General features: G+C 35.5%; 1 protein-coding gene across 15 annotated transcripts in view; it reads right to left on the bottom strand.

Annotated features, from left to right (window-relative positions):
- The window catches only part of KDM4C (lysine demethylase 4C), a 411,111-nt gene that overhangs the window by 307,616 nt on the left and 88,682 nt on the right, over positions 1-14,813 (bottom strand). For all 15 annotated transcript variants that reach the window (XR_012037932.1, XR_012037934.1, XR_012037931.1 and 12 more), the window contains 2 exons: positions 6,757-6,860; positions 2,684-2,821 (listed from right to left, as the gene is read on the bottom strand). Coding sequence is in view for 12 of the 15 variants with exons in the window: in XM_072841289.1 (XP_072697390.1) it covers positions 2,684-2,821; positions 6,757-6,860 (242 nt within the window). In the remaining 3 variants the exon portion in view is untranslated. The remainder of the gene's footprint in view (positions 1-2,683; positions 2,822-6,756; positions 6,861-14,813) is intronic.

The following is a 14,813-nucleotide window of genomic DNA, read 5'->3' as shown; positions in this document are numbered from 1 at the left end:
GCCCAATCACAAATTAAGAAATAGCCTTGGAGATCAATAAAAATGTGTCAAATAACAGATAAAAACACCAAAATAGGCACAAAAATGTCATCACAGCACCCTACAAAATAAGAGAACTTATTTACTGAGTAATAGCCAAGAAAATATTAAAATTGAGGGATATAATGTAAGAAAGCATAAGTATGTTTTAGTGAAACATTCAAAACTGTACCCATTACAAATTTAGTTTCCAATTTTTGTACAGAATAACTGAAATTAGTTACATCTACTCAAAGCAGATTCTTAATATATACCCATGTCAGTTATTAACTGGAACTCTCTGTGGTAGACAGAACACTGCCCCTACCTTCCTACTCCCAATAAGAAAGATACCCATGTCCTAATTCCTGCAGTCTGTGAATATGTCACCTCACATGACAAAAGGGATTTTGTGGATCGCTTGTTCTGACACGTAGGAGACCACATGGAAGGACCTGAGAGATACCTCTAGGAGCAAAGATCTGGATGACAGGTAGCAAGAAGATGGACTCAGTGCTACAACTGCAAGGAACTGAATTCAGCCAATAACCTGACTGAGCATCTCCAGTAAGAAATGCAGCCCTGCAAACATCTTGATTTTTGCTTGGTAAGACTAATAGCGACTTAAAACCTACAGAACCATAAGATGTAAGTGGTATTGTTTTAAACTACTACTTTTATGGTCATTTGCTTCAGCAGCAATAGAAAACAAATACATTCTCAGAGCAGCACCACATACCAAAAAGAAAGGAAAGCCTGGAGATAACATCAAAAAATAAAAAAATAAAAAACACCTAAAAATATCTCAAACACATGCAATTAAGACAATTTTTAATTAACTAGTAAAAACTGCATTTTGGTCATTGAACAATTTTGTACCTAGCAAAACACAAGAACCAAGACAGTCATATTCCTTAACTAAATTGAATGACATAAATCCACGCAGCATGAGTGGATATCCACATACCTAAGGTTTTTCTCCCTCATAACATATCTATTGGGGTGGAGAGGTATTTCTAATCCATACAGATAGAAACAAACAAAATAAACAAATGACTTTCCTAAGGATATATGACTAGCTAGAAGAAAAGTTAGACTTTAGATCCCTGCCTCCTCCTCCAGCATAGTGTGCTACTTCTTAACAGTCCCATAATCCTCAGCTGTCACTATGACTTCAGAGAGGACCAACCTCTCTTCCTTGGTCCACACCCCAGTCCCACTCTATAACCACAAAGAAATGTGGAAACCCACCCAGGACATTTTAGCTTTGGGGAGAAGTTAGTCTAGCCAATATCATGAATTCGATCTGAAACCATGGTAAAAAAACACCAACTAATTTTTCTGGTAATTGAACAGCTGTGATAGCTGATTTATTATGTCACTGATTAAAGATATGAATCATAAAATAATATATCTGGTTATAACTATGGGTCTATGCCTCTATTTCAATGCAGATACAAGCATTACCTTTCTGTGAAAGGACTCCAAGTAGCTGGCCAAGGCACATACCCTGAGTTTTCTTTTTTTTTTTTTTTAGGTTTATTATAATATGGAAGATGCATAATAGGAAGAAGTAGTTCAGCTCTGTTTCTTTCTAAATTACCCCTCATAAATAGAAATTACTCAGAACAGAAAAAGTCTTCTAATAGCAAGAGCTTTCCTTTTTTCATAAGTTCATACAAATGCTTCCCAGGAGGCCAAAGGGATGGCTATATTTTATTTTAATATATTATATAATTTTCTAAATACACATATAAATTAAACCTAGTGTTCTCTTTCCTGAATATATTTCTATCCAAGTTCACCCAATAGTTCCACATGCAAGTTTTATCAATGTAGAGTGAATAATACTCACTATACCATGCAGTGGCCAAGATACAGCCACATAAATTGTATGTGTCATTTTCCACTAAATCTGTGTCAATTTTACATACTCTGTAAAACCTAGTTTCACTTAGAAGTAGCCCTCTGCCAGCCTGTACTTCTGCCTTCAAAGCCACAGAAAAGAAAGCAACCTAATGGAAGCTACCACCTCTTTAAAGATGTCCTCTATTTAACACTGCAGGGGAGGGCTGATTAAATTTAATATAAGTTGTAGCTTTTGAATGAAAATGTACAGTATGTGAACTAAATTAAATATACTGAGCAGGAGATGCAAAATTTTATACCAAATTTAACATAAAGATGTATTTCTTGTTAAAGTATGTTCTACATTACTTTCAAGAAACTCATTTTTGCACTAAGGGCAGTTTTAATCTTCCTACTTCATCCCTCCATCTCTTACTAGAGTTTTAACATACACTTTCATTGTTGTTTTCTAAGCCATAGACTAAACTCAATATGGAGAGAGCCAAGTCTACCTAACATGGAGCCACAGGGAGCCACTAGAAAATATCACAAAAAAAGAAATGGTGGCTGTAAGAAAGAAAGCAAACATCAGTTGTAGAAAATTACCTCTGTTCCACATTAATCTCAAAACAGAAAACTATAACTACAAATGATAATATAGGTAATGTAAAATAAATATATCTAGTCAAATAAATTATTGAGGTGAGAAGCACACAATATCAATGAGAGAAAAAGTGTTACATGTGATCTTAGATTTTCTACAACAATAACCAGAATACACATTTAATTTATGCTTTATTCTTAAGGCATAACTTACCAATTTAGCAACTTTCCCATAGTCAATCCATCTGACTGTAGCAAAATTTGTAGATTCTGCACAGTTGAAACCATGATTAAAACCAGCATGGTAGCCATATGGAAAAGTGATCATAAATTCTCCAGCCTCCTGAGTGATCTGTAGGGTAGAAAACATATATTTTCCAATTATAAGACTTTCCAAATTCAAAATAAATTAAAATATATTTCCTACAAAAAAAATGCCATGCTAGCAGAGCTATCTAATAGAAAAGAAGTAGCCCAGATCTTTACCCAATCCATTAATAGTTCTTCAGGAAACTTTAAAGACTTTTCTAAATAGAGTGTGACCCTCTGGCAATGTTCAATCATTCAATCCATAATCAAAGATGCTATATTTTATTCAAAAGTATCTTTATCTAAGAAAATTTGTTCATGTTAGCAATGTACATATTTAATATTTTAAAAATTCAGATTATTGGAGTTATATAATAGGGCCTATAATAGGACCTATTTTGACTGATGTTTTCAAAGCTAGAGCTATAAAAACCCCCAATAATACATGCTCAATAGGCTTTACTATGAATTCCACTGCTAAAGAATTGGTAGTATTCACCAAATTATTCTTTCATAATATTCAGAAAACAATTAAATCTATTCCATTTAATAGTAAAATTTCTATCAAAGAATTATTCAAATAGGTATGTGTGAGTGCATATAATTAAACTAACTGGGGTATATCAGCTAGAATTTAAAAGCAAACATGAAAAATATATTTATCCCATTCCTATTTTTTAGGTTAAAGACATTTGGCTTTTTATAATCACCAAAACACACAAAATACACCTGGAGCTATAAAAAAATAATACAGCAAAATTTTTCTGTGTTTTTAATTTACCTCTTCTACAATAGATTATCAAATTTATTATGTATGGTTCATTTCAGTCCTGAAATGCTGAGAAATGAGTATGTGGCTGGGCATGGGTATATAAATATACAGGAGACATACTGTGTAAAGACAGAGGTACTAAATGCAATTCAGTTGCCATTTTAGGTATGCTAAAATGTTGTGTATGGACGTATTTTCTTTCACAACATGTCTGAAATTTATCTCATCACCCTCTCCCCCAGCCCAGGAGGTGTTCTACTGAACACCTGGCAGCAACTCCACTGCCACCTGGCCCACAAAGAATGGCTCATCAATGTCCAACATCGTTCCAGTTCCATCATTCTGAGCCACACTTCCCTGTACTATGTGATAAAACTCACCTGGTCAACTGTTTCTAACCCTACACAGACAGGTGAAGAAACTAGGGCTGCTGCCATGAGGTAAGGAAAATATCTTCACTGCTCTATTGAATCCGATCCACAATCCTTCTCTACTCTGCCTAAAAAATCCTGCTCTTACCATGTTGAAAAAGAGCACCTGTTCCCATTGAAAAGGACTCTAAGTTTTGTTTCCATGTAACTTCTAGAAACAGTCCATCCCAGTTAGCCAAAATATAAGGTTGGTTATACTACTTCTGTGTAACACATTGATAAGAAAGCACAGTAACAGAAAAGAACAAGTCCCTTTTATTATAAGACCAAATAATCACAATTCCATGTCATAAAAGAAGTTGAAAAGGAAAGTACACATAATTAAAAGCAGACATTATCAATTAAACATACTTTTTTATATACACACACACATATATACACACAATTATATGAAAATACATTGAAAGGAGGAGGAAAATAATGTTACTCCAACTGTGAAATGATTGCCTAAAAGAGGGTCAAACTGAAGAGAAAGAATGTGTTCTATAAAGCCCTCTACAGATCATCTTTTTTCATCCTCATAATTAGCCCTATTAAGTACTATTATTATCATCATTTTCCAGCTAAAGAAATGGAAGCTCAGAAAAATTACATAATTTGTCTAAATGACAGAATCAGGAATGAACATGTAAGTTTAATTTGGAAGTCTATGCTACTCTCTCCCATGGTACATTATCATCATCAGACAATAAGCTTCTTGAGGAGCACAGAGTTATCACACATCCTTCATCAACATGGAAGAGGAAGTGGCAATATTTCACATGAAAAACTGCAATTGCCAAAAAATAAAAAATATAAAATAAAATAAAATAAAATAAAATAAAATAAAATAGAAAGAAAGAAAAAGAAAAAGAAAGAAAGAAGAAAGAAAGAAAGAAAGAAAGAAAGAAAGAAAGAAAGAAAGAAAGAAAGAAAGAAAGAGAGAAAGAAAAGAAAAACTGCAATGGCCAATCAGATGGTAAGGCATTGGCATCTTCAGAAGCCATGAAATGTCTCATCCTCAAGAGACCAAAGGAAAGCCTCGTACATCTGGTGATTTACCAAGCAGTATGGAGAAGCCACAGCCCAGAATGGGATGAAAGGCACCTGCTTCCTTCTCCCCAAAGATTGGAAAGGAGGTACAAGCTCCAAAGGCCTCCAACCTGGGGAAATGAAACAATCCCACCATATGCTATATCACATTATCCCCTCTCCCAAAGACCAGCTTGATCAATATCTATCACCAGCCTTGAAATCATAAAGGATTTCCTGTCCGTGGGAGACTCTAGTCCACTCATTCTCCTCTCCTTTCTAAAATTCCAACTTAAAGTGTCTAATCAAGCTAACACCTAGAAGTAAAAGAAACACTCACTAATGATGTGTCTGAGACTTAAAAGTCCAGTTCCCAGAGGTATCAGCAAGTAAGACAGCGCCCCACAGTGGCAGTGGTTCATCTAGGGCACACAGCTCCTTACCTCTGTACCTGTGATATGCTACAGTTCACCATCAGCTTCTCTCCATACACAAGCACATCTCCCACAGTACATGTCTCAAAGGCACACTTTTTGTGGTACCTAAGACTATGTGAGTAAAACAGTGGTAAGAGCATCCCTGTCACACAAGACAAATATGTCTCATCTCATGCATGAATACAGCAAAGACAGTTTGTGACTGAGCAGGGATTACCCGAAGTTAGAGAATGACTCTTGGTCTTTGCAAAAATTCCACTTTGAACAAAGTTGGGGGTGGGAGATGGGATGTACTTTAAGGGACTGAGATTAAGAAGAGGTAAAAATTTAGTCACAGGTGAAAAACTTCTGAGGTGAAAAACAGCACAAGATTATGGGAAGAAAGTCAAATTAAAAATGAGAAAAAAAGAAAGGAAGAGAGTACAGCTATTTTTCAATGTTTCTACAAGTAGCTAATTACTAAATCCTCCTTTAAGAGAGAGCTTTTATTTATCTGGTCAAAAGCTTTTCTTCATTTTAGCATCTTCACATAAAAGTTCTCATGCTCCATAATAATTCTGACCCAATAACCACCCATGAGCACAAAGAAAGAGGAACTTGTTATGTACTGAATCTTACAGAACTTAATCTTCAGAAATATTCCAAAGCAGCAATATCTGATTATTAAATCATCAGGCAATTTTATCCATAATGAAATCTCAATTGTATTATGTCTAAATGTGTTTAGAAGCAACATTCTGCCATCATAATCATTGACTCTAAAACACCAAACTAATGATAATTGTTCTGAGTTCTTTTTTTTTTTTTAAGATTTATTTTATTTGAGAGTATTACATGTGCAGGGAGGGGCGGAAGGACAAGGAGACTCCCCACTGAGCACAGAGCCCACTGAGGGACTCAATCCCAGGACCCTAAAATCATGACATGAGTGAGCCAAAGCCAAACCCTTAACCGACTGAGCCACCCAGGCATCCCTGTTCTGAATTCTTTTAAAAAAGAGATCATATACATAAATTACACTGTTCATATAAAAGACTTCAATGTAGATGTGCTACATCTTAGTTTGTTGAGTGTCCTGCATTTTTCTCTTAGGACTGTTACAAGTGAACTATAACCAGCATAAAATTATAGTAAATGTTTCCTGAAATAAAAGTAATTTTATTACTTGTTACATTATAAAACATGAATCTGAATTTTTCTTCCCACATCCTAAAAATCCTACTTGAAGTCAAGGATATATTGGCTTGTGTTAAATTTGTCTTACAATTTGTCTTACATATAAATACTACACACACAAAATGAATGTTAAAGAATAACACTAATATACCTTGTCAAAGGGAATACCATACTTCTTCAATACTGAGGGAGATATTAGTGTCATCTTGTGGCGAAGAAATGCATCACACCCTTGAGAACTGCTTGGGAAAAAACCTAAATGGAAACAATAAATATAAGTAGTAATGTGCCAATTATGATAAAATTTCAGATAGTTTTAAAGCTTATATTCTAATATTCTCACAGAACGACAGTTTTATGCAAATATAGACCAACTCCAACATCAAAAAAAAACCTGGTACTGAAAATTAGAGTCAGAATTCTTAAAAGCTATGGGATACATATTTATATCACTAAAGGCCGACCTTTATTATAAAAAAGAGCTACCAAGAATTGTTTTCGTGATATATAAAATTACTAAGCCTTACGAATTTCAACTAATAAATTTTAATTAAATCTGCCTAATATCTGATAAATGGATAAAATAATAAAGATGGTTAGGAAAGGTAAATAAACTTTTGAATAAAGAAATTCCTCATTTTAAAAAGATTCCTAAAAGTGATCATTCCAGATGTACTTGTCCCAAAGCCTGGCAAAGAGAAAAAAACATAGCAGTTTCCCACCTTTATATGTTTCTTTCTGATCAATTTAATACAGTTAATTGCTACTGTAGATAATGCTGCTATAAACATAGGGGTGCATGTATCCCTTTGAATTAGCATTTTTGTATTCTTTGGGTATATTTCACTCATATATGGAATTTAACAAACAAAACAAGCAAGCAAAAGGGGGTGGGGAGAGACAAACCAAGAACAGACTCTTAACTATAGAAAACAAACTAATGGTTACCAAAGGGGAGATGGGTAAGGGGGATGGGTGAAATAGGTGATGGGGACTAAGGAGTACATTTGTTGTGATGAGTACTGGTGGACGTGCTGGATCACTATACTGTACACCTGAAACTAATATTACACTGTATGTTAACTGAAATTTAAATAAAAACTTTAAAAAAAATAGGTTAACTGCTACCAATTTCCTGAACCAAATTCCTGGCCAGCTCAGGTCAAATGCTTGGAAACCTGTCCCACCAGTCTGTGTAGGAGCAGTGTTTTAAGGAGTCCTTTAAATGAGGAAGCTTAACATGCAGCAACCCTTTCACTCAACAGTACATATCATGGACCAAAACACAGTCGTTTTTCTCCACCACTGACTTCATCCCTGCAGTTTTGTCTGGGCTGGGGGACTCATTAATTCAGCTATGGAGGCTACAGGAAAATGAACATACATGATGCCCTGCTATTCACCTTATTCACTCAGAGACAAACAGCAGGATGCCAAAGCAAGAGAGAAAGCAAGAAAGGAAAGCGACACATGGAAGGGACACCTGGATGGCTCAGTGGTTGAGCATCTGCCTTTGGCTCAGGACATGATCCTGGGGTCCTGGGATCCATTTCTGCATCAGGCTCCCCACAGGGAGCCTGCTTCTCCCTCTACCTGTGTCTCTGCCTCTCTGTGTGTGTGTCTCTCATGAATAAATAAACAAAATCTTTTTTTTTGTTTTTTTAAAGAGAGAGAGATGTAAAAGAGGAAAATCCTAGAAAGAGAATCCAGGAGGAAAACAGAGCTCACCAGCAAAACAATGGGATACACATAAATAAAGCAGGAAGAAGCAGAGATACTATTTAAAATGAAGAGAAAGCCAATGGAAATATTACTTATCTAACTCTGTAGCTCACTACCTCCAAATAGCTCAAGCAGGTGACCAATCTGACAAAAGGATTACCAGTACTCATTAACTAACCATGAACCATTTTAACCTCAAAAAAGTGTTTCACAAGAATATTTTTAAAGTTAACAAGATTTTATTGGAGTATGTGATCATCAGAAGAGAACAAATCAACCAGCCAGGAAAGAACCATTAGGGTATAAGAAACCATCCGCAAAAAAAAAAAAAAAAGGTATGTTCTGCTTAAGCATCTGCATCTGATTTTTCTAAATAGCTGGAAATTTTAAAAGTACATGCTAAAGAAAACAACAGAAATACTATCATTCCAGGGGCGCCTCGGTGGCTCAGACGGTTAAGTGTCTAACTCTCAATTTCAGTCAGGTCGTGATCTTAGGGTTGTGAAAATGGGCTCTGTGCTGGGTATAGAACCTGCTTAAGATTCTCTCTCTCCCTCTTCCTCTGGCCCTCCCATCCCCTCTCATCCTTACAATACCAATGGGAATAAAAGGAATCAGTTTGCCCTAAGTGGTCATTTGATGCAGCCCTCTGTATAAGGTTAACATTTATATTATACATTAACAGAAAATAAAACATTATACCAAATAAGTAACCCTATTTTTTTAAATGCAGATTTTAGTGAATGGAGAAAAAATATCACACTAATGTAATAGCCATATCTACACAGTAAGATGTCCTGAGTCTTCCACCATGGAGACTAAAGCACAGTAGGGTGGTCCACAAACACACAATCCATGGAAACATTTTAATATTACAATTCAAGTGGATTTATCAAACTTTTCAAATCTGTAACTCTGTGCATCCTAAACGAATTGAGTTTTAAATTAAAATCCATGAAGAAAGAGGCATCTATTTAATTTTCTTTTGATGTGGATTTGTAATCAGGACCTGAACAATATGGTGACTGGTCATAAGTTAATTTAAATTGGAAAACCACTGAAGGAAGATAATTTGCAATCTATTAAAAACTTCGGTTTAGGGATCCCTGGGTGGCGCAGCGGTTTGGCGCCTGCCTTTGGCCCAGGGCGCGATCCTGGAGACCCGGGATCGAATCCCACGTCGGGCTCCCAGTGCATGGAGCCTGCTTCTCCCTCTGCCTATGTCTCTGCCTCTCTCTCTCTCTTTGTGACTATCATAAATAAATAAAAATTAAAAAAAAAGAAAAACTTTGGTTTAGAATTTACATTTACAATAGGCTATCAGAATTGTATTTTACATTGCTGGAAAACACCTCATAAACAGCACAAATTCTGTTCAAAGCATGTGTCTCAAAATGAATTTTACCTCAAAATATCTGCAGGAATACATGGCTCATATTCACCCTCACTCCACCATCTATGAAAAGTATTTTATTCAACATATAAGCAACCCAATGTATCCAGAATACTATTAGATACAAAATATTTTTTAAAACTCAGAACTATACTGACTGAAGAAATGTTAGTGTCTTTCATAATAAGTAAAAAATCAATTTTGGAGTCACTTGCATAAAAAACAGCAAAAGTAACTCTAATAGAAAAGATAATATTTAAGTAAAAATTCAACTTAAGACAATCAGAGTCACCAACAAAAGAAAAGAAAATAGTATGTGTTAAAATTTTGGCAAGTTACTTCTTTAAAATATACCTTTCAGAATCGTTTTTTCCTACTCTAATATTTGCTCTCTTGATCATGATCATGACCCAAGATGATGACCTGAGCCCAAGGCAGACACTTGACTAAGTCACCCAGGCAGCCTCAATCCCATATTCTGTAGGGATACTTTGGTAGGAGCATTTGAGAGGCAAACTACAAGGTATAAACTATGCTTTGGGACCCTGTATAAATCTTACTCAATCTTCTCTTAACCTGTGCTTAACACACATGCTTACTTGAGCACCAACTTTCCTCACTCCTTTACCATACTTGACAAACACACACCTTTTCATTGGTATTAAATAGCAGAGCTAAGTTTTAGACTAAAGACCTAATTGTCTGAAATATTTAAAGCCACCCTCACCCTGCCCATATGGCCAGCAAAACAAGAGAGAATAATAGTTAAGAATTTGTTGAGCCTTGCTGAGACATGGATTCCAAACACAATTCCAACACTTATGTAGCTCTGACTAGTCATGTGATCTCTCAGCTCCTCAGTTTCCTCATCTGTACAGTTAAGCTGCTAAAATTATCTTCCTTAATGGATTCTTTTTCCAGCTTTTTTGAGATATAACTGGCACGTAACATTGTACAAGTTTAAGATATACAGAGTAAGAATTTGATTCATGCACATATTGGGTATGAAATGACTACCATAATAAGTTTATTTAACGTCCATCATCTCACATAGTTAAAATTCTTTGTGTGCGTAAGAACTTTTAAAATCTACTCCCTTGGCAACTTTGACATATACAATACAGTATTAATTGTAGCCACCATACTGCACAGTACATCCCCAGAACTTAACTTTCTTATAACGTAAGTTTGTACCTTTTGACTGCCTTTACCCATTTCCTTTCCACCTTTATCCACCAACTCTGGCAACCACCAACTTGTTCTCTGTAATCTGTACATTCAGTTTTTTTAGATCCCACATGTGAGATCACACAGTATTTGTCTTTCTCTATCTGACACATTTCACTTAGTATAATGTACTCAAGATTCATTACAGTTGTTATGGCTTCTTATGGCTGAATAATATTCCACTGTCTTCATATATAAAACATTTGTTTTATCCATTCAAATGTCAATGGACACTTCAGCTGTTTCTAAGTCTTGGCTACTGTGAATAATGCTGCAATGAACATGAGAGTGCATATATCTCTTCTAAATAATGATTTAGTTTCCCCTTTGGTATACATTCAGAAGAGGAGTTGTCAGATAATACAGTAGTTATTATTTAATTTTTTGAAAAAACTCCATACTGTGTTTCATAGTAGCTATCCTTACTGGATCATTATGGGGATCCAACAAGATAATGTACAAAAAACTTAGCCACAGTCAAAGGTGGAAGCAACCTAAATGTCCAGCAACTGATAAATGGATGAACAAGATGTGATATAATCCACAAAATGAAATATTATTCAGCCATAAAAAAGAATGAAATACTGATATATATTATAAAATGGAAAACATGAGAAGTAAAAGCCAGAGGCAAAAGGTGGGTCACCTATTGTATGACTCCATGTATACTGAAATATCCTGATTAGGTAAATACCTAGAGATAAAAAGCACATTAGCAGCTGTCAGGGACTGGGGAGAAGTAGGAGGAAAAAGAGAGGGACTGATGAACAGATACAAGGTGATGAAATTCTCTTGGAACTTGATAGAGGTGATGACTGCACTATAAGAATATACTAAATGCCAGCTTATTTTATGTTATATGAATTTTACCTCTATTAAAAACAAAAAACAAAAAACAAAAAACCTTGCTGGTATACTTGACACAAAGTAAATTTCAGTAAATAGTAACGATTCTTTTTACCCCTGTTATTCATTTCCACCATATTGACCCCAGTCATTATGTCAGTTCAATGGATCTTCCTTTTCCACTATCTCTGTAGCCTGTTAGCTGAGAAGGGGTATCACAATCCCAAGAGACCCAGAAAGCTGACTAGGGTGCTGTCACCAAGCCTTAAAAACTGCTTCATTCCCTTGGGCCTTCTGACCTAAACCTAACAGTTCCGGTCACAAGTAACAAACTTCTCCCCCAAAAAGTAGTTCTAACAGTCAAGCACAACTTAAGTTAAACTCTATAGATTTATTTTCAACCTTGTATTCACCTGTAGATTCTTCCATCTGTTCTCTAACTTGATTGTTTTAAAATTAAATATCAAAATTCAGCCTGGATTCCAAATTATCACTTACAATTGGACTCAATGTAAAAAGGACCAAACTTAATCCCTTCTTTCATACTCCAAGCAATGGATACTGGTAACGACACTACTTTACAACTTAATTCCCTTTATACCAACTCTTCCCCACAAGTTAACACATTAGGGTTTCTGTGACAGGTAAATTAATGAACTCTCAATGAAATGGTATCTGATTTGGAAGTGGGAAACCTGAAGGAATAGTTTGGAAAAACAATCTATGTTTCTACTAAACTGTTAAATCATAAAAATACATGATCTGTTTTAACAAATACTCAAAATTAGAACAAACTGCAATACTACACAGGATCCAAGGAGCAAAACAGTTTATATACTAAATAAGAATCCAAGAAAAAGGAAAAGCAATAATAAAAACTTATAATAGGCTGCTTAGGTAACTCAATTTTTAGTCTATACCTCATTTATACTATCTACAATGATAGGCACTGCCAAGCTGCCAATTCCTTAACAAACTAAAGACAATATTTTTGTTTGTTTTTTAAGATATTATACAATGGTAAAGCAAGAAGGATGATCTTTGGAACCAGTCTTCCAATCCAAACAACATGAGAGAGGATGAAAAGCTAGCATGATAAAAAGCATGTACTCCAGACATCCCAAAAGAGCTCCGAAGTCCTAAAAGTACCCCATAATAACCTTTGTTAAGACTAGCAAAATAGTGCTAGGAGCTGTGCAGCATGGGAAGTATAGAATCCCATAAGCACTCTCAAGGACCAGTTGCATCCACTAAATACAGGTGCATGTCCTGTATCCAATGGAAATGTGATCATAAGCAAGAAGTATTCTTATAAGTAAAAAGGACACAAAAGTCTACATACTGTAATATCCTATTTTTATGACACTCTAGGAATAGAAATTAGATTACTGGTTGCCAACAGCTATGTGGAGGGAGTAACTGAGAAACACCAACAAAAGCACCTCTTCACAAGGAAATGTTCTATATTTTGATGAGGTTGGTAGTTCCACCACTGTACATTTTTGTCAAAATTCACTGAACTGTATATTTAAAAGGGGTGGATTTTACTGTAAGTATATTATACCTCAATTATTCTAACCTCCCAAAATAATCATTAAATGTTTTTAAACTGTTATGTTAGATGTAGAGGAGATATGCTCTAAAAATGTGTTTTTTCCTTCAGATAAAAATCTCTCCAAACTATCAACTGGTTTACATTTTCTAATATTTTAACTGTTACTAAGGAATTCCTTTAATTTTTTTTAAGTAGGCTCCATGCCCAATGTGGAGCTCAACAAAGGGCTTGAACTCACTCACAACCCTGAGATCAAGACCTGAGCTGAGATCAAGAGTTGGACCCTTCACCAACTGAGCCACCCAGATGCCCACTAAGGAATTCCTTTTAAATCCTCATCTCATATGACAAACACATGCTGTTGCCATTAAATCTCCAAAGTTTCAGCCTTGGTAAAAGGTTACATATCAAAGTTTAGTAATTATTTCTATGGATCTGTGAACACCAGTTTTGAGAAGCTTAAATTAGTTATTAGTCACTTAGGAAAGATGTAAAGAAAGGAGTAGGAAAGATGAAGAAATCAGACATGTAGAATACATGTCCACATTAGCAATAGATTTTAAGGCAATTTCATTTCAACAGAACTGAAATTTACCCTAGTATGCCTTGATACAGTTTTTATATTGGTTTTTGCAATATTCATATGACTAACAGGCTTAAAAATGTATAGCAACCATACAAACGGTAAGGAAAAGAACACGGAAAAAGGATGTGGTAGGATTGCTTCTGTGGGAAATGCCTCTAGATAGATGTATTAAATTTACACATGAAATTTCTTAACAAGCTTATTAATGAAATGAACCAATAAGCTACAATATGTGGGGAGAAACCTACTAATTTTTATCCACATCCCTAATTAAGATGTCAACTTTAGAGATTTAAGTTAGTTATAGTTGACCTCTCTGTGCATCCTACCACTCATGGTCAATTAGTTACTCAGGAATGCATAGAAAATTATTACACTGCAAGTTTCACTCAACTCTAAGTGTCCCATAGGCTATCAAAACAGACTTCACTCTGCTAAGTGTCCCATGATCCATCAATATCACTACTAGTAGAAATAGAGCTCCATGGAGCACTCCAGAGGAGCACCAGGAGAAATTCACACTGATTGTGGTCTAGAGAAGGATAGTGGTTCTCCTAAACGACTACCTTATTTTATCTCCTGAACACTGTATACTATGTAATGGTCAAGTATTTTTCCATTTCAAGCTGGCTGGGAGAACATTTATAGCTAAAATTTCCACCCAATTTAACAAGTGTATGGGTCATTACATATGGTTTTTCACTGCATCCCTAACACCACTTTGTCTCAGAGCCCACTTCTTCCCCCTTGACATGACACATGGACCACACAGGCATAGATCAAAGTCTCCCGAGGCCAAATACTTTGGGCTCAAACAGGTCATGGTCAAGCTAACCAGAATTTTCCTGGTTCAGTTTCCACCCGCAGAATCAAAGTACT

Source organism: Canis lupus, chromosome 10 (genome assembly GCF_048164855.1).
Source record: "Canis lupus baileyi chromosome 10, mCanLup2.hap1, whole genome shotgun sequence".
NCBI classification, from domain to species: domain Eukaryota; kingdom Metazoa; phylum Chordata; class Mammalia; order Carnivora; family Canidae; genus Canis; species Canis lupus.
The sequence above is the reverse complement of the archived record's forward strand: the minus strand, read 5'-3'. Positions and strand labels throughout refer to the sequence as shown.